A 25,351-nucleotide genomic window follows, 5' to 3' on the forward strand; every position below is an offset into this window, starting at 1 on the left:
AGTCCTTCTCAGGACATACAATAAGTTGTATACAGGCAGGCAGGGAATAGCCAGGTCGGAGTACAGTAGCAGAGTCCTTCTCAGGACTATTGTTGCTATATACAGGCAGGGTATAGCCAGGTCGGAATACAGGCTAGTGACCAGAAGAGTCCTTGTCAGGACTATTGTAGCAGTATACAGGCAGGCAGGCAGGCAGGGTATATAGCCATTCCTAGTGGTGACCGTATACCAGCCTTCATCATATCTGGGGCTGGTGTACACAGTCTAAAACAGTCCAGATAGTGTCAGACTTCTCAGTAATTGTCGCTCCTAAAAACCTGTTAGGTTCTTAGTGCGTCCGTGCTTGCATTTAAAATCCGCACGTGTATGCCTGTCGGTGGCAGCGTACAGGTGCACTTGTGTGCGTTTTTCACAAACTATTATATAACGCACAAGTGTAGTGTATAATACACGTCAGTCAGCAGCGGCTGATAGTGTCAGACTTCTCAGTATTTGTCGCTCCTAAAAACCTGTTAGGTTCTTAGTGCGTCCGTGCTTGCATTTAAAAACCGCACGTGTGTGCCTGTCGGTGGCAGCGTACAGGTGCACGTTTTTCACAAACTATTATATAACGCACAAGTCTAGTGAATAATACACGTCAGTCAGCAGTGTCTGATAGTGTCAGACTTCTCAGTAATTGTCGCTCCTAAAAACCTGTTAGGTTCTTATTGCGTCCGTGCTTGCATTTAAAAACCGCACGTGTGTGCCTGTCGGTGGCAGCGTACAGGTGCACGTTTTTCACAAACTATTATATAACGCACAAGTCTAGTGAATAATACACGTCAGTCAGCAGTGGCTGATAGTGTCAGACTTCTCAGTAATTGTCGCTCCTAAAAACCTGTTAGGTTCTTATTGCGTCCGTGCTTGCATTTAAAAACCGCACGTGTGTGCCTGTCGGTGGCAGCGTACAGGTGCACTTGTGTGCGTTTTTCACAAACTATTATATAACGCACAAGTGTAGTGTATAATACACGTCAGTCAGCAGGGGCTGATAGTGTCAGACTTCTCAGTAATTGTCGCTCCTAAAAACCTGTTAGGTTCTTAGTGCGTCCGTGCTTGCATTTAAAAACCGCACGTGTGTGCCTGTCGGTGGCAGCGTACAGGTGCACTTGTGTGCGTTTTTCACAAACTATTATATAACGCACAAGTGTAGTGTATAATACACGTCAGTCAGCAGTGGCTGATAGTGTCAGACTTCTCAGTAATTGTCGCTCCTAAAAACCTGTTAGGTTCTGTGAGAATGTGACCGGGGTTATCTATGACGGCCGGTATGTCTCGCCCCGGTTGTGCTCACTCCATGATAGAAAGTAGATCCACTCTAGGGTTAATGCTGTTTCCCTACAGGCTGAAGGAAGGGTTAAATAGAATCAGGAACAAGGGCAGGTGTGCCGGGTGTGGGGAAGTGAACAGAACTTCCTGAGTTCTCTGCTGGAGAGGCACATGTATTTTGTTATGGACTTTTGTTTGGACATTAAAACCGTGTGCTGTGAACCTTAATGCCTGGATCCCGTGTCTTCTGCTGCGCAGCCAACCGTGCTACCTCACATATGGTGGAGAATGCGGGCATGACAGCCGGTGAGGTGTAGCATCCGTCCCTGGTGACCCGGTAGCACATGTCCTGGATTCGAGCGGCTATACTACAGCCCAAACCCGGTGACGCCATGGAGGACATACTAAGGCAGCAGCAACAGACTAATGCACAGCTACAAGAGGCTAATGCACAGCAACAAGAGGCTAATGCACAGCAACAAGAGGCTAATGCACAGCAGCAACAGACCAATGCACACCTGCTCCGGGCCTTGGAACGTCAGCAGCAAGCCTTGCAAGCGCAGGAAAAAAGGCACCAAGAACAGATGGTTCTCCTGGCCAAGTCGATCCGTGCCGGACCGGCAGCAACAACCCCGGGACCGGGTGACGACGGCAGCGTCCGGAAAGCGGTGAGACAAGCGTTGCAAAAGATGACCCCGGGTGATGATGTGGAAGCGTTCCTGGCGGTGTTTGAGCGGGTGGCCGAGCGGGAAAAGCTGCCGACCCCGCAGTGGGCTGAGGTATTGTCGCCCTATCTGACGGGGGAACCCCAAAAAGCGTACCTGGACCTCTGTACCGAGGACGCCATTGACTATGTGACCCTGAAAGCCGAAATACTGGCTCGGTTGGGGGTGAATACCTATGTACGGGCTCAGCGGGTAAATCAGTGGTTCTATGAGGAAGCCAAACCTGTACGCTCCCAGGCCTATGACTTGTTGCATCTTGTAAAAAAGTGGTTGCAGCCTGACACTCTGAGCCCGGCGCAAATGGTGGAAAGGGTAGTAGTGGATCGTTTTTAGCGCACTTTACCCGTCACCGTTCAAAGGTGGGTAGGACAGGGTGACCCGAGTACCCTGGACCAATTAGTGTCCCTGGTAGAGCGGCATGTGGCTACGCAGGACTTGATACGGGACACTGAGACTTTGCGTACCGCCCGTCGGTCCGGCCCCTCCAAGCCTAGGGCCAAGGACCCACCGCTGACAACGGTGCAGGAGTCCCCTACCGTCCCGTCTGAGGCCGCGGCCGCCATTCCTGAGGTCCGGAAGGTTCTGTACCCTAAACGACAACCCATCAAGGGGGTTTCCGTCCCCATTAGATGTTGGCGGTGCCAGCGGGTGGGACATATGGAAGCCCAGTGTCCACTCACCACGGAGCCCATGGATTGTGGGGTTACCCGGCGGGGTTCAATGTATGCTCAGGTGGTGTGTACCGCTGACCTGGTCTCCCCAGAGACGGAGCCCCACTTGTGCCAAATACAGGTGAATGGATGTCCGGTTACAGGATTGTTGGATTCCGGAAGCTTAGTGACCCTTGTGCGATCCACCTTGAGGGCTAAAGTAAAGGCCACAGGGCGTACCGTGGGGGTGGTTTGCATACATGGGGACCGCCGCGACTATCCCACGGGGATTGTCACCATCCAGCACCTTGCAGTCAGGTGAAACATGAGGTGGGACTTCTTAACACTCTTCCTTATGACGTGATCCTAGGAAGGGATCTGCCCTATTTTTGGACTTTATGGAAGGGACCCCCTAAGTCCCCTCAGTTATTGGTCAGTCCGGAACCTGAGCCCTACAATCCTGAATCCGGGACGCCTGCCGTAGGGGTCACCATGATAGGGGCAGAGTGTGAACCCGATAGGTCACCCCTAGAGGTATTGGCAGGAGAGGCTGAGATGGTCGAGCCCATCCCGGAGTTGGAGGCGTCCCCGGATACGTTTGGGACAGCCCAACTCCAGGACCCTACGTTAATACATGCCCGGAGTCGGGTGACAGTAGTTGACGGGGTGGCACAGCTGCCCGGTGCCCAGGTAAGGTACCCCCATTTTGCTCTTAAGCAGGATTTACTCTACCGGGTAGATGAAATACGGGGCGTGGGGGTAGAACAGTTGGTGGTGCCCCAGCCGCATCGCCGGCGGGTCCTCGACTTGGCTCATAAACACCTGATGAGTGGCCACCTAGGGGTCAAGAAAACGCAGGAGCGAATATTGCAAAGGTTCTATTGGCCCGGGGTCTTTGGGGAGGTAAAACGGTTCTGCGAAACCTACCCGGAGTGTCAGCTTACCGCCCCCCTAACCCATTTTTGCAGTCCGTTGGTACCTTTACCCATTATAGAAGTCCCTTTTGAACGGATAGGGATGGATCTGGTGGGGCCCCTCGTAAAGTCCGCTCGAGGGTACCAACACATCCTAGTGATCGTTGACTATGCCACCCGGTATCCCGAGGCGATACCCCTCAGACATACTGCAGCAAAGCTTATAGCTCGGGAGTTGTTTGCGGTGTTCTGCCAGGTGGGGTTGCCCAAGGAGATCCTTACGGATCAGGGGACCCCATTCATGTCTAAAGTGACCAAAGAGCTATGCCGGCTACTCCAGATCAAGCAGTTGCGTACGTCTGTGTATCATCCTCAAACGGACGGTTTAGTCGAGCGTTTCAATAAAACCCTGAAAACCATGCTCAAAAGGGTGATCTCCAAAGACGGGAAAGACTGGGATATGATGCTTCCCTATTTGATGTTTGCCATACGAGAGGTGCCACAGGCATCCACGGGGTTTTCGCCTTTTGAATTGTTATACGGGCGACATCCCCGGGGATTGTTGGACCTGGCAAAGGAAACATGGGAGCAAGAGCCCACCCCCCATAAAAGTTTGATTGAACACATTTTGGGTATGCAGAACCGCATAAGCGCGGTCATGCCAATTGTGAAGGAGCATTTACAGGAGGCTCAGGCCGCGCAAAGCGGCCGCTACAATAGACAAGCCACCATGCGGACCTTTAAACCCGGGGATCGGGTGTTGGTATTAATCCCCACGGCGGAGAGTAAATTCCTGGCTCAGTGGCAAGGCCCCTACGAGATAAAGGAAAGAGTCGGGGTGGTTAACTATAAAGTATTGCAGCCCGGTAGGCGGAAACCTGAACAAATATACCATGTCAACCTATTAAAACCTTGGCAGGAACGGGAAAGCCTGATGGCTGTTTTTTCCCCACCTCCCTCCTCTTCGGGTCGTTCACATCCGGCTCCAGCGACCTCCGGAGAGGACGAACCGGAAGTAAGGATTGGAGAAGCCCTCACCAAGACTCAGAGGCGAGAGGCCAGACGGTTGGTTCAGCAGAACCCCGATGTCTTCTCCGAGCTGCCCGGTGGGACCAGTCTGATACGACATGATATTGTCACCGAGCCCCACCTGAAGGTACGCCTGAAGTCATACCGGGTACCGGAGGCTCGACGACAAGCCATATCGGAGGAAGTAAAGACAATGTTACGCCTGGGGGTCATCGAAAAATCCCGGAGTGAATGGGCTAGTCCGATTGTCCTAATACCAAAACCCGATGGCTCCTTAAGGTTCTGCAATGACTTTAGGAGATTGAACGAAATATCCAAGTTCGATCTCTACCCCATGCCCCGGGTGGATGAGCTGATTGATAGGCTGGCACAGGCGCGATATTTTACCACGCTCGACCTGACCAAGGGGTACTGGCAGGTGCCACTGACGGAGTCCGCCAAGGAGAAAACCGCTTTTGTTACGCCGGAGGGTCTCTTCCACTATGTTGTCTTGCCTTTTGGGTTACATGGCGCTCCGGCCACGTTCCAGAGGTTGATGGACTTAGTGCTGGAACCCCACCAGGCGTATGCATCAGCGTACCTTGATGACATCATTATTTACAGCTCCGATTGGCAGACCCACTTGGAACAGGTACAAGCGGTGGTGGACGCGCTTCGAACAGCCGGATTGACAGCCAATCCCAAGAAATGTGCATTGGGACTCACGGAAGCCCGCTACTTGGGCTATGTGATAGGCCAAGGAGTGATTAAGCCCCAAATTAACAAGGTTGAGGCGATCCAGAAGTGGCCTAGACCCCTGACCACAAAGCAGGTTAGGGCCTTCCTGGGTATCGTGGGGTACTACAGGAGGTTTGTAAAGGACTTTGCGGGACTATCAGCCCCCTTGACGGACCTTCTCAAAGGCAAGAAGTCCGTCATGGTGCGCTGGACTCCGCAGGCCGAGGACTCCTTCCGGGCCCTGAAGGAGGTCCTGTGCGGACAGCCCGTTCTGGTACACCCTGATTTCCGGAAGGAGTTCATAGTACAGACTGACGCCTCGGAGGTCGGCCTGGGTGAAGTGCTATCTAAGGTGGTTCAGGGGGAGGAACATCCCGTCACCTTTTTAAGTAGGAAGCTCACCCCTCCCGAGCGGAATTATAGAGTAGTGGAGAAGGAGTGCCTGGCGATCAAGTGGGCCTTGGAGTCCCTACGCTATTACCTGCTGGGACGGCAGTTTCGCTTGGTGACGGATCACTCTCCGCTGGTCTGGATGAGGTCCGCCAAGGAACGGAATGCCCGGGTTACCCGGTGGTTCCTTTCTCTGCAGAACTTCCGGTTTACGGTTGAACACCGGGCCGGTAGGTTGCAGGGCAACGCCGATGCCTTGTCCCGCGGCCCGTGTTTGATGGCTGGAGTTCAACCCCGCACGCTTGAACTGAGGGGGGGGGTATGTGAGAATGTGACCGGGGTTATCTATGACGGCCGGTATGTCTCGCCCCGGTTGTGCTCACTCCATGATAGAAAGTAGATCCACTCTAGGGTTAATGCTGTTTCCCTACAGGCTGAAGGAAGGGTTAAATAGAATCAGGAACAAGGGCAGGTGTGCCGGGTGTGGGGAAGTGAACAGAACTTCCTGAGTTCTCTGCTGGAGAGGCACATGTATTTTGTTATGGACTTTTGTTTGGACATTAAAACCGTGTGCTGTGAACCTTAATGCCTGGATCCCATGTCTTCTGCTGCGCAGCCGACCGTGCTACCTCACAGTTCTTAGTGCGTCCGTGCTTGCATTTAAAAACCGCACGTGTGTGCCTGTCGGTGGCAGCATACAGGTGCACGTTTTGCACAAACTATTATATAACGCACAAGTCTAGTGAATAATACACGTCAGTCAGCAGTGTCTGATAGTGTCAGACTTCTCAGTAATTGTCGCTCCTAAAAACCAGTTAGGTTCTTATTGCGTCCGTGCTTGCATTTAAAAACCGCACGTGTGTGCCTGTCGGTGGCAGCGTACAGGTGCACGTTTTTCACAAACTATTATATAACGCACAAGTCTAGTGAATAATACACGTCAGTCAGCAGTGGCTGATAGTGTCAGACTTCTCAGTAATTGTCGCTCCTAAAAACCTGTAAGGTTCTTAGTGCGTCCGTGCTTGCATTTAAAAACCGCACGTGTGTGCCTGTCGGTGGCAGCGTACAGGTGCACTTGTGTGCGTTTTTCACAAACTATTATATAACGCACAAGTGTAGTGTATAATACACGTCAGTCAGCAGTGGCTGATAGTGTCAGACTTCTCAGTAATTGTCGCTCCTAAAAACCTGTTAGGTTCTTAGTGTGTCCGTGCTTGCATTTAAAAACCGCACGTTTGTGCCTGTCGGTGGCAGCGTCAGGCTCCATATTGTCCCTGGATAGAGATGTGCATGAGGGCCTCAAAACATTGTTCCCATTGCAAAGGAGCGGGTCTCCTGTCGTTGTAATGCACATTCTGAAAGAATGGGTGGAAAAATTTACCACTGGGGCTATACCTGAAACAACGGCCTAACTATTGTAACGGTCATCATCATGGCGCATGAGGAGAAGGAGGAGCAGTCCAGCGATTAGCCAAAGTCCAGAAGTGTGTTACCATGGGTGAGTGGAGGTACATGGCAAATTCCCGTTACAAACTTTAAATTCCGCTGTCATTTGCTGGTGGTGTGGTGAAGTCTGGCCCAATCCAACCCTTGTTCATCTTGATCAGAGTCAGCCTGTCAGCATTTACAGTTGACAGGCGGGTGCGTTTATCTGTAATGATTCCACCTGCGGCACTAAAAACACGCTCTGACAAAACGCAAGCGGCAGGGCAGGCCAGGACTTCCAAGGCGTAGAGAGCCAATTCATGCCACGTGTCCAGCTTGGATACCCATTAATTGTAAGGCACAGAGGAATGTCGGACTACAGTTGTTTGATCTGCAAGGTACTCCTTGAGCATCTGGGCAAACTTAGGATTTCTTGTGGCACTACCCCGCACCTCAGGGGCTGTGGTATGTGAGGGGCTGAGAAAACTGTCCCACATCTTAAAGACTGTTCCCCTACCTCTGGCGGATTGGACTTGTGCCCCTCTCGGCTGTACGCCTTGGTTGTCCACTGATTCCTGACCTATGCCGCTAGCGTTTTGTGAGGGGAATGCTTTGCCTACTTCCGTGACTATGGCCTTCTGGAACTGCTGCATTTTGCCTGACGGGAATAAGAGACATAAAGTTCTCCTTTTAGCGTGGGTCTAACAGTGTTACCAACCAGTAATGATTGTCGGCCAAGATGTTCTTAACGCGAGGGTCACGAGACAGGCAGCTTACCATAAAGTCAGCCATGTGTGCCAGACTCTTAACAGCCATCACTTCAGTATCCTGACCAACACGATGACTGAACATGCTGTCCTCCTCCTCCTCCTCCTCCTCCTCATCATCTACCCTGTCCTCTGGCCAACCACGCTGAACCGAGGATATGACTGCATGTCATATCCTCAATTTGGCCAGAGAGTTGCTCCATGTCTTCATCCTCCTCCTCTGCACGTTGTGATGAGACGAGGCTGGGCTGTGTGTTATCACCCACACCCACTACTGTTTCTTGCTCAAACTCATCGCGCTCCGCCTGCAATGCATCATGGTTGTTTTTTGAGCAGAGACCATTTTAGAAGGCAGAGAAGCGGTATGGTGACGCTAATAATGTCGTCATCGCCGCTCACCATCTTGGTGGAGTCCTCAAAGTTTTGGCGGATGGTACATAGGTCGGACATCCATCTCCACTCCTCAGGTGTTATGTGTGGAGTTTGACCCATTTCCCGACGGCTTAGGTGATGCAGGTACTCAACAACTGCCCTCTTCTGCTCACATATCCTGACTAACATTTGCAGAGTTGAATTCCAATGCGTGGGGACATCACACACCAGTCTGTGAGCCGGAAGATGCAAATGGCGCTGAAAGCCGGCAAGGTCGGCTGAAGCAGTAGGTGACTTTCGAAAATGTGCAGACAGGCGGCGAACGTTTACCAGCAGATCAGACAGCTCTGGGTATGACTTTAGAAACCGCTGAACCACGAGGTTGAGCACATGGGCCACGCATGGAACATGTGTCAGCTGGCCTCGCCTCAAAGCCGCCACCAGGTTCCGGCCATTGTCACACACAACCTTTCCTGGCTTTAGGTTCAGAGGTGTGAGCCAGTGATCTGCCTGCTGTTTCAGAGCTGTCCACACCTCTTCTGCATTGTGGGGTTTGTCACCTATGCAGATTAGCTTCAGCACAGCCTGTTGCCGCTTCGCCGAGGCAGTGCTGCAGTGCTTCTGTGTCGCCCTGGACAAGCCAGGGGCCACAGAGCACAACACTTACACACCCCACACTCCCTGCAGGCATATCATAGTCAAAACACAAAATCCTTGTTGCCTTCCCCAGGGACTGTTGTCCACACCAGGGGGTGGAGCCAGGCGGTTGGTCTCCACCCACCAAGGAGGAGGGAAAACACAGGCAGTGAGAGTTAAGCTAAGGAAGTGGAAGGAGGAAAGTAGTAGAGAGGAGAAAAGTGACAGCAAAGAGCCTGAAGTTGGTCCGGGTGTGTGGCCCGGACAGGACAGCAAGGTTGGCAGGATGTGGTGACCGTCTGCAGTGGAGGCCGATTGGAGTCTGCCGTAAGGACCGTGGACGGGTGGTGACCCGGCCGTACCGGACCGGTATACAAAGAGAAGCCAGCACCATTGGCAGGGGCCTTTCGGATACCGGCAAGGCTTGGTGTCGCCATGAATTTGCCAAATCCGTTAGTGAAGGGGACGTCAGGGTTTCCAAACAGCCAAGTCCCGATAGAAGGCAACCGTCCAACCGTGAAGGGGAGACACCGCCACCGCCAAGGGCAACCGTCTCCCAGGGCCAGCGCCTGTGGGCAAAAGGGGCTCCTCCGGCCCATATCCAGGTCGGGGAGCGGGTTACCGGTGGGAAACCATCACTACCAACACTGAACTTAGGTGCAGGGAGAGACAGTCATCACTAACCTGCAGGGAGGAACAACCGCAGCCGTCCGAGGGACCCGTCCATCCAGCCACTTGTTTTACCGTGAACTGTGTCATCATCATTGGGCTGAGTGAGTACCTCCGTGCCGTGCGGCACAGCGCTGCTCCTGCGACCCTGCACCTCATCAGACCCCGCAACCCGCCTGTCATCCATCTCTACCCCATCACCGGGCCCCGGGACAACCAACCCCCCTACCCACGGAGGGGAGAAATAACAACAAAGCTGCTCCCTGTCACAGGCTCCCGGGATCCCCGTCCAGAGCAGCGGTGGTGTCCACACAATCACCACAACCGTGGGTGGCGTCACGGACAATATCCCCAAAAACCCAAACGACCCCTTTTCACTCACGGGCGATGAGCGCCGCTCGAGTCCCCGGGATCCGGCCATCGCTCGAGCCACCGAGCAGCAGCAGCCGTAGAGCAGCGGGAGCCGGACCCGAGCAGTGGGAGAGCGCAGTGTCCCCTCCTCCGCCCGCGACACTTCCAGCTTGGGACTGGTGTGGAGGGTAAAGTGGATGAGGATGCGCAGGAGGAGGAGGAGGAGGCTGAGGAGCATGACATTCCGGAGCTGTAGAGTGTGGGTGAAACCCTGACTGAGGTAGGGCCTGCAAAACTTGGTGTGTGAAGGACGTGTTCCGTCCCTCGCTCAGACTGGGTCCCAGCTTCCACAATATTAACCCAGTGTGACGTCAACGAGATGTAGCGGCCTTGCCCACATGCACTTGTCCACGTGTCTGTGGTTAGGTGGACTTTGGCTGAAACAGCGTTGTTCAGGGCACGTGTGATGTTTTGTGACACGTGGTTATGCAATGCGGGGACGGCACACCGGGAGAAATAGTGGCGGCTGGGGACCGAGTAACGTGGGACAGCTGCCACCATCAGGTCGCGGAATGCTTCTGTCTCAACCAGCCTAAAAGGCAACATTTCCAGCGCAAGCAGTCGCGAAATGTTAGCATTTAGAAGTGTGGCATGTGGGGCGTTGGCAGTGTATTTGCGCCTGCGTTCAAAGGTTTGCTGAATGGATAACTGAACGCTGCGCTGGGACAAGGACGTGCTTGATGATGGTGTTATTTCTGCGTGGGCAACTGCAGGTGCAGGGCCGGAGGAGGCTTGTTCGCGGGCAGCATGGACAGGGGATTGGCTCGCATGCACAACAAGCGAAGACGCAGCAGTGACATCAGCAAGCACTGCTCCTCGACTCTGTTGTACATCCCACAAAGTCGGGTGCTTGGCTGACATGTGCCTGATCATGCTGGTGGTGGTCAGGCTGCTAGTTTTGGTACCCCTGCTGATGCTGGCACGGCAGGTGTTGCAAATGGCCTTTTTAGAATCATCTGGAGCCAACTTAAAAAACTGCCAGACTCGGGAAGACCTAACATTTGTACAGGCACCATGTGTCGTGTTGTTCCGGGGAACAGTTGCCTGACGTCTGCCTGGGGCCACCACCCCGCTTCTTACTGCCTATTGGGATGCTACGCCTCCCTCCCACTGTGCACTGCTGTCCTCGCTCTGCATATCCTCCTGCCAGGTTGGGTCAGTTACTGGATCATCCACCACGTCGTCTTCCTCTTCCGCACCCTGCTCCTCCTGACTTCCTGACAATTGTGTCTCATCATCGTCCACCCCTTGTTGAGACACGTTGCCAACTTCGTGAGAACGTGGCTGCTCAAATATTTGGGCATCTGTACATACAATCTCGTCATGGCCCACTTCAACAGGAGCTGGCGAGAGGCCAGAATGTGTGAATGGAAACGTGAACGAACAGCTCTTCCGAGTGTCCAAGTGTGGGATCAGTAATGTCCGTGGACGTGTACTCGGCCTGGTGGTAGGAAGGAGGATCAGGTTCTGAAATGTGCGGTGCAGTATCACGGCTACTGACACTTGACCGTGTGGAAGACAGAGTGTTTGTGGTGGTGCCAATCTGACTGGAAGCATTATCCGCTATCCAACTAACAACCTGTTGACACTGGTCTTGGTTCAAGAGCGGTGTACTGCTGCGGTCCCCAAGAATTTGGGACAGGACGTGCGAGCGAGTAGATGTGGCCCTTTGTTGTGGCGAAATTAGAGTTTGCACACGACCTCGGTCTCTGCCTGCACCACCATCACGTCCACTTCCTTGTTCGTTGACAACGCCCTTGCGCATTTTGCAATGCTGTGCTGATGTGTATTCACTAGACTTGTGCGTTATATCCAAGTTTTTGCAAAACGCACACAAGTGCAGCGGAAAGCTGCCACCAACAGGCACACACGTGCGGTTTTTAAATGCAAGCACGGAGGCACTAAGAACCTAACAGGTCTCTATCCAGGGACAACGTGGAGCCTCCCAATTTTTGGCTGCCCTGCCAAAGGGCTATACTACAATAGACCCACTTCCTTACAATGGGCACTTCAGGTTTACAGGCCCTCATGCACGTCTGTATGCAGGGGCATTGGTGAACCTCACAATTTTGGACTGCCCTGGCAAAGGAAAATACTACAAAGACTCACTTCCTCAAAATGGGCACATTAGACTCAGAGGCCTTTATGTACGTCTCTTCTCAGGGACATCGGAGTGCCACACAATGTTTTACGTAAAATCTTTCATGTATTAATCTCAAAAAGTAACATACATTAGCTCTATCTCACTATTGGGTATGTGCCCTTAACATTTCCGCCATGAAAATTCATTTTGGTGTCATTTTTGAAGGTTTTCTGGTGAGTCCGTAAAAATGGCGTAAAACGCGGACAAAATTGTTCACAGCTGTGACTTTTGAGTGATAAATGCTTCAAGGGATCTTCCCCATGCTGTTGCCATGTCATTTGAGCACTCTTCTGAGACTTTTGTGCCATTTTTAGGGTTTCTACATGCTGCCGGGGGTCATTTCACAAAAATACTCGGGTCTCCCATAGGATAACATTGGGCTCGGTGCTCGGGCCGAGTACACGAGTATCTTGGGATGCTCGGCCCGAGCCTCGAGCACCCGAGCTTTTTAGTACTCGCTCATCACTAATGAAGATAAAACTAGGTTTCTGTTGTTCATACAGAGACACGATGATTGGATTAATGATGTTATTCAAGTAGTAGGGGCTGTCACTGTACCATTCACAAAGTGTAGGGCTGTTCTATAATAACTAAACACCCCAGCCCACACTGTAATACCACCACCAAAGGATCGTCTGGTGACAAAAGTGGCTGATGAATACTGGTCTCCTTGATGTCTCCAACCTCGTAGGTGGCCATCATTTCTGCTCAGCATGAATTGACTTTCAACAGTGAATTGCACTGAGGCCTACTATTCCCTTATCCAATAAAACGATAACACCTATGCCTGGTGGAGTTGTCAGGTACCCGTGCAGGTTGTCTAGTATGCATACCATGCTGATATAAATGGATTCTAATTTTCTGACGTGACACTTGGGTGCCTCTCATCTTCCTTCAATATGCCTGGAGTTGTGTGGCATTCATCATTTGGTTGGTTCAGAAGGCCATTGTTCACAATGAAGAGGTCATTAGTGTGGGATGTTGCCAAAGGATGTCCACTTCTATGCCTTTCTGTGACTCTTCCAGTCTCTTTGTATTTCAGCTGCAACCTGCTGATGACACTCTATGACACTCTAAGTTCAGTGGCCACTGCAATCTGAGAACATCCTGCTTGAAACCTCACATTAACTAGGTACTGTCGATCTGTCGCGGGCGGGGAGGAGGGTGTCAGCACACTACGCTCACCCCTTCTGCTCGGGTCCGGCGGCTGCTGCTCAGTGGTGGCTCGAGCTGTGGGCCGGATCCCGGGGGTTCTCGAGCGGCACTCCTCGCCCGTGAGTGAAAGGGGGTTGTTGGGTGTGGGAATTGTTTATTGTCCGTGACGCCACCCACGGTTGTGGTGATTTCACCACCGCTGCTCAATATGGGGATCCCGGGGATGGTGATGCAGAGCAGCCAGGTGTTGTGTTGCCCCTCCGTGGGTAGGGGTTGGTGATCCCGGGGCCCGGTGATGAGATGGGAGATGCAGGGCCTGGTGGGCGCAGGGACGTGGAGGGCAGCGCTGTGCCTTGCGGCACTGTGGTACTCACTCAGCCTGAGACGTTGACACAGTTTTACGGTAAACCACACGGCTGGAAAGACGGTTCCCACGGACGGCTGCACTTGCTCTCCCAGTAGGTGACGGTGATGTCCCTCTGACCTGCACCTGATGTTTCTAAGTTGGTAGCGATGGGTCCCCACCGGTAACCCGCTCCCCGGCTTCAAGCTGGACCGGAGGAGCTCTACTTTGCCCGCAGACGCTGGCCCTGAGGAACTGGTGCCTTGGCGGTGGCGGTGTTCCTCCTTAATGGTTGGACTGTTTCCTTCAATCGGGACTTGGCTGCTGCCCTGGTGCTGACTATCCTTTGCACGCTGCTCCAGACCGCCGGGTCACTACCCGTCCGCGGTCTTTCCAGGAACTCCCGAACAGTCACCCCTCTGGACAGTCACCGTCGTTGCTGACCTTGCTGACCCGGTCCTACACACAGCTGGACCAACTTCAGGCTTTCCACTCTCTTTCTTTCCTGTCACCACTCTTGCTTGCCTCCTTTACCACTTTACTTCCTTCTACTTTTACTTCCTTAACTCAACTCATGTTTACTCCTTCACCTCCCTAACTGATCTGCCTGGTTTCTCCCGCCTCCAGAGCTGTGAACTCCTCGGTGGGCGGAGCCAACCGCCTGGCCCACCCCCTGGTGTGAACATCAGCCTCTGGAGGAAGGCAACAAGGATTTTAGTTTAGCTTTGGTGTTCCTAACTGGGGGTGTAGGGTGTGGTGGTGTAATGACCTGTGACCCCTGGCTTGCCCAGGGCGTCACAGATCAATTGTTAGGTGTAGTCTTGGTCAAAATGTGAACAGGAGAACTGTTTAAATTCCAATTCTAATTGAACCTCGAAATTTATTAGGCGATTCATGGATCAAGTGCGACACCCTGGCCGGGCCAGGTAGTCACAGATAGGCCCCTGAACTACACCTTTCCCTCACAGGTGACATCAGCCAACCCTTAAAACCCTAGTCACCCCCCTCAGGGCTGGATAGACACACCAGGGGGCGGAACCAGGCTGTTGGAAGACGCCCACCAAGGAGTCTAGACAGCCCGAGGCAATAGAGTAAACAGACAAGTGTTAGAGTTCAAGTTGGAGAGGCGTGTGGGCTACAAGTTGGAGAGGAGTGTGGGCTGGATCTGCGTGCAGCTCTAGCAGAGGCGAATACCCCAAATTGAACAGGTAAGAGAGGAGTGCCAGAAAAAGACCAAGTGGGAGAAGTGGGAAGATGTCCACGCCTAACCCCAATGGCGGAGTGGCGGGGCTCCGAAGTGGTAAAGGCGGAGTGGCCTTCGATGCGGAGGAGCGGAGCTTGGATCAGTTGCCTGCGGGGACCGCTGCCTGGCTGGAGCGGGAGTTATCCAGATTCTGTGTCCGGGTGAGAGCCCAAACGCTGCGGCAGGTGCTCAACTGGAGGGCGGAAGTCAGGAGGATGGTTGCCGTGGTATGGGCCCGTGAATAGCAGGCCGCCGCAGCCGTGTCGCGCCAGGATAAAGCTACACAGACCCTCGAGCCATCCATGATCAGCTGGGAGATGGGTCCTGCTCTGCATACTGCGAGTGAACCCCGTGTAGCGCAGCTCCTTAAAGAAGCAGTGCCATTCACAATTCCACCACCTTTCTCGTTGGAGGTCCAGAGTCCTGGGATGTTCCGCACCTGGATGGGAAGTCCAGTATCCCGACCGAAGATGGAGCCATATGCAGTGGTAGCAACACCCGTAAGTTACCCACAAGTTTAAAATTTTGCAGTTGGAAAGTTTTAGGTAAAGGACCCGCTCCTGACTGACTGCCCGACCTTTGTTGAACATCTCCAAGTTCCCCGGGAGATGCCACCCAGCACACGGGGTGGAAGGAAAGGAGAATCTTGTCCGACTTGTTGAACGCCACTGCAGTTGGAGCCCCAGAGGGCGCCATCAGGGGTCGGAGTCCCCCGGTGGAGGATGACAAGAAGTTGAGTGGAGCAAGGACAGTTGATGTTAAAGGAGGAGTAACCGTACCCGCACTGCAGGCAGTGGAAGATGGGGTCTTTATGGACAGTGCTGCCTGTGAGTGATGGTGGCATTGGGGACCCGTGCTGCCCTGTGGTGGTCTGTGGGACGGTCGTCAGAGGAGGCTGCGCCGGCAGCGGAAGTTAAGTGTTAAGTCTCGGACCACCCTTTTCATCATGCCGCAGTTTCCATAGAGTCTGGCTGGAGTAAGGGCCTGCGGGAAATTGTAGGCCGAGGTCCTGTCACTAGCGAGACCGGTGACTACCCTCTGGGTCAAAGGTCCCCTGGACGTGGGGCCTCTGAGAGAGACTGCCGGGTAAGGAACTTATTACCTGGCCCATTTGGGCAACACCCGGACCCGAACCCATTTCCTGGACTGGGGAAAAGGGGTGCTGAACTGGTTTTTAGAGGCAGTATCAAGGCAAGGTTTGTTTGGGTGGGCAAAGGTGAAAAGGACCCGGTCACGTCCCGTCCCGGTTAATAACAATGTTTATGTAATGTTTAAGTGACCTGCCTCCCGTTAATGGAAGAAACCAAAAGCATTCATATTCTGTAAATATGTTATTATAATTGTATATGTTCTAAAACCTTTTTATCTTTTCCAGTTAACAAAAATAAACCGGTGGTGGTCAGACAGCCCGCGGACGGTCTGTGTTTAACCAAGGGGGAGTGTGACGCCCTGGCCGGGCCAGGTAGTCACAGATAGGCCCCTGTACTACACCTTTCCCTCACAGGTGACATCAGCCAACCCTTAAAACCCTAGTCACCCCCCTCAGGGCTGGATAGACACACCAGGGGGCGGAACCAGGCAGTTGGAAGACGCCCACCAAGGAGTCTAGACAGCCCGAGGTGGGAAAGTAAACAGACAAGTGTTAGAGTTCAAGTTGGAGAGGAGTGTGGGCTGCAAGTTGGAGAGGAGTGTGGGATGGAGCTGCGTGCAGCTCCAGCAGAGGCGAATACCCCAAATTGAACAGGTACCAGAGTAGGAGCCCTGCTGCCTTTGGCTAGGAGGCAGACAGCGATCTCCATCTGCAGGAGCCGGGAAGACGGCTCAGTTGAACCGAGGTGGACCAGGACAGGTAATGGCCCGCCGGTACCGACCTGGGGAACCGACTCGGAAACCGGAGCACACAGGGGGGTACTCAGACCCTGAAGCAACTGGAACTGGTTAATTAACTGATTGCAGTCAGGACTAGAGGTCCTGTCCCACCCAAAGTCCCGATTGAAGGCAACAGCCCAACGAGGGGGATAAAAGGCCACCGCCACGGCTCAGAGATCCCACGGGCCAGCGTCTGCGGGCAAGGGCACCTTAGGTCACATCCAGCCGGGAGCGGACTCCTGGAGTTTCAAGCACAGGCAGTCCACCGTTCTAAAACTGGTGCAGGAGAAAGACAGAGACCACCAGCCGGGTGGGGGAACCAGAACGCAGCCGGCTGCGGGCACTGACCACCATCACCTTGGTTTACCAGAGACTCGTGTGTTTTCTTAATAGTGAGTACACCAGCACCCTGCGGTCGCCCATCTCCCTGCACCACCAAACCCCAACGGGTCCCTGGGCCACCATCCCTGCCCATGGAGAGGTTAACAACTTGCTGCACAACATCTCCCCCAGGTGCCCCGTAACTGCAGCGGTGGTGTCCATTATCAGCACATACCGTGGGTGGCGTCACGAACCTAGTACGGTCCAGCCCGTACATATACATCCATCAAACCCCCCTTTTCATTCGGAGTGTCCGCGGGATTCCCCGGGTCCGGAGACCCTCGAGCCACCCACCGGAAGGTACGGGTCCGAGCAGCGGCAGGCTGCTGGAACGGGGGCGGCACACAAGCACCTCTTGTGAATTGTGCTACTAGGCTCCTTTTTAGAGAACAAAAAATTGTGCAAAAAATAGTGAAACATTGAATAGTTAGACATGTGCATTCAAACGTTTAGAGAAGGTCAAATTAAGTTTACCTAAAAAGGTTAGAGTGCATTTTAGGATCATCCTGAAATTTCAGCTGCAAGCCAAATATCCCTAACTTTTTGCGAGTAGTATATGAGCACAAACTTATCATAGCCTGTGCCCGCTTTCACATACCCTTATTTATTTTTTATCAAACTTACACGTGGGTCTATCATGTAAATGTATGTAGTGGGATTGAGTGATGTGTAAGGACAGCACATGGATGCCAACCTTGTCACCTCCATGTACAGTCATATGAAAAAGTTTGGACACCCCTATTAATGTTAACCTTTTTTCTTTATAACAATTTGGGTTTTTGCAACAGCTATTTCAGTTTCATATATCTAATAACTGATGGACTGAGTAATATTTCTGGATTGAAATGAGGTTTATTGTACTAACAGAAAATGTACAATCCGCATTTAAATAAAATTTGACCGGTGCAAAAGTATGGGCACCCTTATCAATTTCTTGATTTGAACACTCCTAACTACTTTTTACTGACTTACTAAAGCACTAAATTGGTTTTGTAACCTCATTGAGCTTTGAATTTCATAGGCAGGAGTATCCAATCTTGAGAAAAGGTTTTTAAGGTGGCCACCTGCAAGTTGTTCTACTATTTGAATCTCCTATGAAGAGTGGCACCATGGGCTCCTCAAAACAACTCTCAAATGATCTGAAAGCAAAGATTATTCAACATAGTTGTTCAGGGGAAGGATACAAAAAGTTGTCTCAGAGATTTAAACTGTCAGTTTCCACTGTGAGGAACATAGTAAGGAAATGGAAGAACACAGGTACAGTTCTTGTTAAGCGCAGAAGTGGCAGGCCAAGAAAAATATCAGAAAGGCAGAGAAGAAGAATGGTGAGAACAGTCAAGGACAATCCACAGACCACCTCCAAAGACCTGCAGCATCATCTTGCTGCAGATGGTGTTAATGTGCATCGGTCAACAATACAGTGCACTTTGCACAAGGAGAAGCTGTATGGGAGAGTGATGCGAAAGAAGCTGTTTCTGCAAGCATGACACAAACAGAGTCGCTTGAGTTATGCAAAAGCACATTTGGACAAGCCAGTTACATTTTGGAAGAAGGTCTTGTGGACTGATGAAACAAAGATTGAGTTGTTTGGTCATACAAAAAGGAGTTATGCATGGAGGCAAAAGAACACGGCATTCCAAGAAAAGCACTTGCTACCCACAGTAAAATTTGGTGGAGGTTCCATCATGCTTTGGGGCTTTGTGGCCAATACCAGCACTGGGAATCTTGTTAAAGTTGAGGGTCGCATGGATTCAACTCAGTATCAGCAGATTCTTGACAATAATGTGCAAGAATCAGTGACGAAGTTGAAGTTACGCAGGGGATGGATATTTTAGCAAGACAATGATCCAAAACACCGCTCCAAATCTACTCAGGCATTCATGCAGAGGAACAATTACAATGTTCTGGAATGCCCATCCCAGTCCCCAGACCTGAATATCATTGAACATCTGTGGGATGATTTGAAGCGGGCTGTCCATGCTCGGCGACCATCAAACTTAACTGAACTGGAATTGTTTTGTAAACAGGAATGGTCAAATATACCTTCATCCAGGATCCAGGAACTCATTAAAAGCTACAGAAAGCGACTAGAGGCTGTTATTTTTGCAAAAGGAGGATCTATAAAATATTAATGTTACTTTTATGTTGAGGTGCCCATACTTTTGCACCGGTCAAATTTTGTTTAAATGCGGATTGCACATTTTCTGTTAGTACAATAAACCTCATTTCAATCCAGAAATATTACTGAGTCCATCAGTTATTAGATATATGAAACTGAAATAGCTGTTGCAAAAACCCAAATTGTTATAAAGAAAAAAGGTTAACATTAATAGGGGTGCCCAAACTTTTTCATATGACTGTACAATTTGTTTCAAACACAGACATGGAAAAATCTGCTTTATAGTTACATGTTTAAATATTTGCATCTTGAGAGTTTTGCATATCTTCTATAAATGCACAACCCAAAATCGTTTCTTTACTTTTCTTATACAAATCTTATCAAACTTGATTTATTACAATTGTAAACCAATGTCTCAGTGCAAAACTTCTTTTTATGTTTCATAGATTGTGCAGCAAGCTTTGGATAATGCCAGGCATGGGCGAACATGTATAGTCATTGCTCACCAACTAAGCACAATCGAGAATGCTGACATTATTGCAGTGATAAAGAACGGGAAGGTGGTGGAACATGGCACTCATAGCCAGCTATTGGCTAAAGGGGCTGAATACTATGCTCTTTGGAACTCACAAGTCGCGCAAGTCTAGGTGAGATCATATGCTGTATGATCTGGTAGAAACTATTATTAAAACTAAAACAGTAACACTCACTATAGTCTCCAACATTATGAATAAAGTACGTGTTCACAACTAGTGATGGGGAACCCGCAGATACCTGGCAGCATTCACAGCAACAAAGAGCAACATTGTGTACCTGCCCAGGCCAATGAATCAAATGCACTAACAGGGTGCAGCAAAACCCCATTATTAATGCATTTGATTCTGTGGCCTGGGCAGTTAAACATTGTTGCCCTTTGTTGCTGTGAATTTTTCTGATTTTTTTGGGGGGAAAATTTAATTCCTCTTTTTGTGGTTTAGCTTTTAAATTTAGTGTAGGGACTCGCAAGCAGGAGGACCCTTGATGTTGGGTTGCGAGCATCCATATTTTGGAAAAAATATCAACTAATACCTCATATACTGTGTATACTGAATATTATATATTTTTTTAACTTATATCTTCATACAGGATGCAGCCAGGCCCATTAATGTAGGCCTTGTAAAATAGGGTCTCCTTTCCTGTGTGGTGCACTTATATAGTGCTGGGCAGCCCGCCTAGTCTAATAGTATGGGCATCATCAATAGGCTGTAAGCCAGACACTGTACACATCCATGTGTGAACAGTGCCCTATGCAAGACATTTGTGTGCAGTTTTAATACTTAGCAATCACTCCCTCCATGGATTGACTGTGTGTGAGTGGTTGCTCTATCAGTGTTTTGCACCTGTTGCCTCCATCTTTATTAAGGGGTTAGTGCATTTGATTCTGTGGCCAGGGCAGGTAAACATTGTTGCCCATAGTTGCTGTGAATTTTTCTGAATTTTTGGGGGGAAATGTAATTCCTCTTTTTGTGGTTTAGATATCTAGCATTGGTGGGTCCAACCAGATTTAAAAGATTTAAAAAAAAAACCTGTTTGAGACCAGAATCAATTCTGGATATCTGGCCGGACGCCAATCTCCATATAAGTATATGAGGACCCGAATATTGTGCTTTGTGTCAGAAAGTGTTAGGTGGCTTAGAGCAGGCGCATTATACTTACTGATTCTCCTGCGCGGCAGTAACACTACTTCTGGGGCCGCTTATTATCCTCATACATATGCACTGCTTCCCCGCCCACTGGCAGTCCCAGCGTCTGTGATTGTTTGCAGTCAAGCTGCGCCCCTAGCTAGTGTGACAGCGTGTCTGACTGCTTGGAATCGCAGCACTGTCTGCGTCTCCATCGTGGTGTAAAAATAAATAAATACATTTAAAATGTGTGTAAGGTCCCCCATATTATGATACCCAGCACAGATAAAGCATATGGATACAGGCTTGAGCCCTCAGCCATGTACTTACCTTGGCTGTGTATCAAAATAAAAAGGACTCCATGTGGTTATTTTTTTTTATTATTTAAATAAATCATTTTTAAAAACGGCATGCGGTCCCCCACAATTTTGATACCCAGCCATGAAAAAGTTGACATCTTGGGGCTGGTATTATCAGTCTGGGGATGGTCATTGGTCCCCCACCAGACTAAAAATAGCAGCCTACAACACCCAGAATTGTAGCATCCATTAGATGTGACAATCCCACGACTTTATCCAGATCATCCCGTTTGCTCTGGTGTGGTGGGTGGCAAGCGGGGTAATATCAGGAGTTAATGACAGCTGCCACTAAGCCCTATTTTAGTAATGGAGAGGGATCTATGAGACCCCCCATTACTAATCTATAAGTGAAATAAAAACAAATACTGAAAAAATCCTTTATTTGAAATAAAATACAAAAAAATCACTCTCTTTCTCCAAATTATTAATCTCAAAGACTCAGTTCCAACATAATCCACACGAGGCCCCAGCTTTGCTATATACTGAAGTACCAGCGTGCAGGTACAGAACATGCCCACACACTGTGGCTTTAGAGAGACTGACTAAGCAGCAGCTGTGTTGGTGACGTCACTCATTTTATTTGTAGTCACAGGTGGTGGTTCCCACGGTACCCCACCTGAGACCGCAGGTAAACTGACCTCAGATGCCCTCATTGAACTCAGTTACCTCACCCCAGTTACCTCACACCCATCACAGACCTGCATCTCCTGGCAGAAAAATGCAGGGTGTGCAGATGTGGTACTGAAATTTATACTCCATATTCCTGCACCAAATCTGCATCCTGTGGCAAAAAAAGCATCAAATCACGATGTGCTTTTGATGAGGTAGTGATATGTTTTTTTGATACATGGCTGGGGGCTGCAGCCTGTAGCCTTATGCTTTATTTGTGCTGAGTATCATAATATGGGGAGACCCTACGCCAATTTTGTTATTTATTTTTACAACACTATAAACAGGCAAACAGCATCTGTGATTCAAAGCAGTCAGACACGCTGTCACACAGGGTGGGGGCGCGGTCTGACTGCAACCAATTACAGATGGTGGGACTGACAGTGGGCGGGGGAAGCAGTGAATATCCATTATGTATGAGGGAAATGTGCTGCCCCAGAAGTAGTGTTACAGCTGCGTTGGAGGCTTAGTAAGTATAAAATGCCTGCTTTATTCCTATTTTCTTTCTTTTTCCTTTATTTTTTTTTTAATTACCTGGGTGGCTGGATCCAGATAGTTACCCCAAGTTCCCTTAGACCTCTGGGCCCGGGGTCGGTGCAAAAATACTAGGTATCCTGAGTGTATCTGGACTTTCACCCATCACTATTCATGTTTTGCATCAGTTTTAATCAAATGGAAATTAATAGGATCTGTTGTCTGATCCATCATAAAATAAATACCAATGAAATACCACAAGAATGCAAGTGTCGGTTTTCATATGCATACTCACTGACCATGTGTCCTTGTGAACCATACGTGTGCCTGTGTGACCCACAGGGAGACATTGTTATTTTCTTCCTGCAGCCTGTATCCTATGGACACAAGTCAATGGGTCTCTGAAAAACATGTACAGCCCACGGATGGCATTCATGTGACATCCGTGTACTGTCCATGTGACACGGACCAAAATTAAATCTCTTCAAAGATCTATTATTAATGTTTTCTGTTTTTCATACTTTACAGATTTCCAATACTTTATGGCCTCTCGAAGGTGCGTTCTATGGAACTCCTGATCTACTTGGCTGCTTAAGCATTTTTTTTATATATTTGGCTCCTTTGCTTTAATTGTATTATTTACTAATTTGGGCACTGTTCTATTGTTCTCTAAATAAATTTTCAATATGGTGCAGTGTGATCTGTTGCTTCTCGCTATGTGTCACGGTACTTTTTTTGAGGCTGTATACCTGTATGTCTATATTAAGGTCTGTGTGTTGGAGTGGTTAGTCTCAGTGTGGTGATTTGCCCCTCCATGGCACTCTGCATGCATATGACATTTGAAGTGTGGGGAACACAATTTTCTTTGAGTTGGATCTGACACTTGTTTTCGACTAAGAGGTACTTTGCACGCTGCGACATCGCTAGCCGATTGTAGCGATGCCGAGCGCGATAGTCCCCGCCCCCGTCGCAGATGCGATATCTTGTGATAGCTGCCGTAGCGAACATTATCACTACGGCAGCTTCACACGCATTTACCTGCCCTGCGATGTCGCTCTGGCCGGCGACCCGCCTCCTTCCTAAGGGGGTCGGTCGTGCGGCATCACAGCGACGTCACATGGCAGGCAGCCAATAGAAGCGGAGGGGCGGAGATGAGCGGGACGTAAACATCCCGCCCACCTCCTTCCTTCCGCATTGCAGGCGGGACGCAGGTAAGGAGATGTTCTTCGCTTCTGCGGCTTCATAAACAGCAATGTGTGCTGCCGCGGGAACGAGGAACAACATCGTACCTGTCGCTGCAGCGAAATTATGGAAATGACCGACACTACACAGATCACCGATTTACGACGCTTTTGCGATCGTTTATCGGTGCTTCAAAGCTTCACATGTTGCGACATAGTTACCGGCGCCGGATGTGCGTCACGTTCGATTTGACCCCGACGAGATCGCAGTAGCGATGTCGCAACGTGCAAAGTACCCCTAACTTTTGGCTTCTGAATCCAAAAGACACCCCGTTTTTTGTCTATCACAACAACTTTTTAACCTACAGAATATGGGAAATAATGCAAAAAGTAAATTGAATGTAATATTTGTCGAAAGCTATTTTGCTCATGCAAAGAATATCATTTTACTGTAACTCACATTCTGTGCATGTAGTAAAGTTAGGTTGCAGGTAAGGTAAAAATGATGCTTATGTGTCGCCCTGGGCAAGCCAGGGGACACAGGTCACACACCACCACACCCCACACTCCAGGTAGGCACATCACAGCTAACCACAAATCCTTGTTGCCTTTCTCCAGGAGTCTGATGATGCACACCAGGGGGTGGGCCGGGCGGTTGGCTCCGCCCACCAAGGAGCTCACAGCTCTGGAGGCAGGAAGAAACCAGGCAGATGAGTCCAGGAGGAGGAAGTGGAAGGAGTAACAGCAGATAGCTCAGGGAGGAGCAAGTATGAGGAGCTAAAGTGGAGTTAAGGAGAGGAGTTTAGAAAGTGAAAGTAGAAAAGGAGGAAAAGCAAGTAAAGTGACAGAAGAGAAGGACAGCCTGAAGGGTCCAGCTTTGTGAGGGCCAGAACAGCAAGGTCAGCAACGGCGGTGACTGTCTGGAGGGGGACCGTTTGGAAGTTCCTGAAAGGACCCCGTTGGCTGTGTGCCCGGTGGTCTGGAGCAGTGTTCCGAAGGACAGTCAGCACCAGGGCAGGGGCCTCTCGGACCCCGGCAAGGCTAGGAGTCGCCAGATTTGCCAAATCCGTCAGTGACGGGGACGCAGATCCCCCAACAACCAAGTCCCGATTGAAGGCAACAGCCCAACCCGTATTGGAGAGACACCGCCACCGCCACGGCACAAGTTTCTCAGGGCCAGCGCCTGCGGGCAAAGTGTAGAGCTCCTCCGGCCCAGATTGCAGCCGGGGAGCGGGTAACCGGAGGGAATCCACCGCTACCATCAGTCAACATAGGTGCAAGGAAGAGAGACATCACCGTCACCTACCGGGAGTGCAGGTGCAGCCGTCTGTGGGACCGTCCTACCAGCCGTTGGTTTACCGTACAAACTGTGTCCGTGTGTCAGGCTGAGTGAGTACCATAGTGCCGCAAGGCACAGCGCTGCCCCCGCGTCCCTGCGCCCTCCAGGCCCTACACTTCACATCTCATCACCGGGCCCCGGGATCACCAACCCCTACCCACGGAGGGGCAACACAACACCTGGCTGCTCCGCATCACCATCCCCGGGACCCCCACACTGAGCAGCGGTGGTGCAATCACCACAACCGTGGGTGGCGTCACGAACTATAACAATCCCCACACCCAACAGACCCCCCTTTCACTCACGGGCGAGGAGTGTCGCTCGAGAAACCCCGGGATCCGGCCCACAGCTCGAGCCACCACTGAGCAGCTGCCGGACCCGAGCAGAAGGGGTGAGCGCGGT

At 50.7% G+C, this 25,351-nt stretch overlaps 1 protein-coding gene across 1 annotated transcript in view; it reads left to right on the forward strand.

The window, feature by feature from the left end:
- The window catches only part of LOC142243443 (ATP-dependent translocase ABCB1-like), a 254,512-nt gene extending 231,437 nt beyond the window's left edge, over nucleotides 1–23,075 (forward strand). Inside the window, exons 21-22 of the mRNA XM_075315381.1 lie at nucleotides 19,713–19,913; nucleotides 22,958–23,075. Of these exons, the coding sequence (XP_075171496.1) occupies nucleotides 19,713–19,913 (201 nt within the window). The 3' untranslated portion in view covers nucleotides 22,958–23,075. The remainder of the gene's footprint in view (nucleotides 1–19,712; nucleotides 19,914–22,957) is intronic.
- The last annotated feature ends 2,276 nt before the right edge of the window (nucleotides 23,076–25,351 follow it).

Source organism: Anomaloglossus baeobatrachus, chromosome 6 (genome assembly GCF_048569485.1).
Source record: "Anomaloglossus baeobatrachus isolate aAnoBae1 chromosome 6, aAnoBae1.hap1, whole genome shotgun sequence".
Classification (NCBI taxonomy): Eukaryota; Metazoa; Chordata; class Amphibia; order Anura; family Aromobatidae; genus Anomaloglossus; species Anomaloglossus baeobatrachus.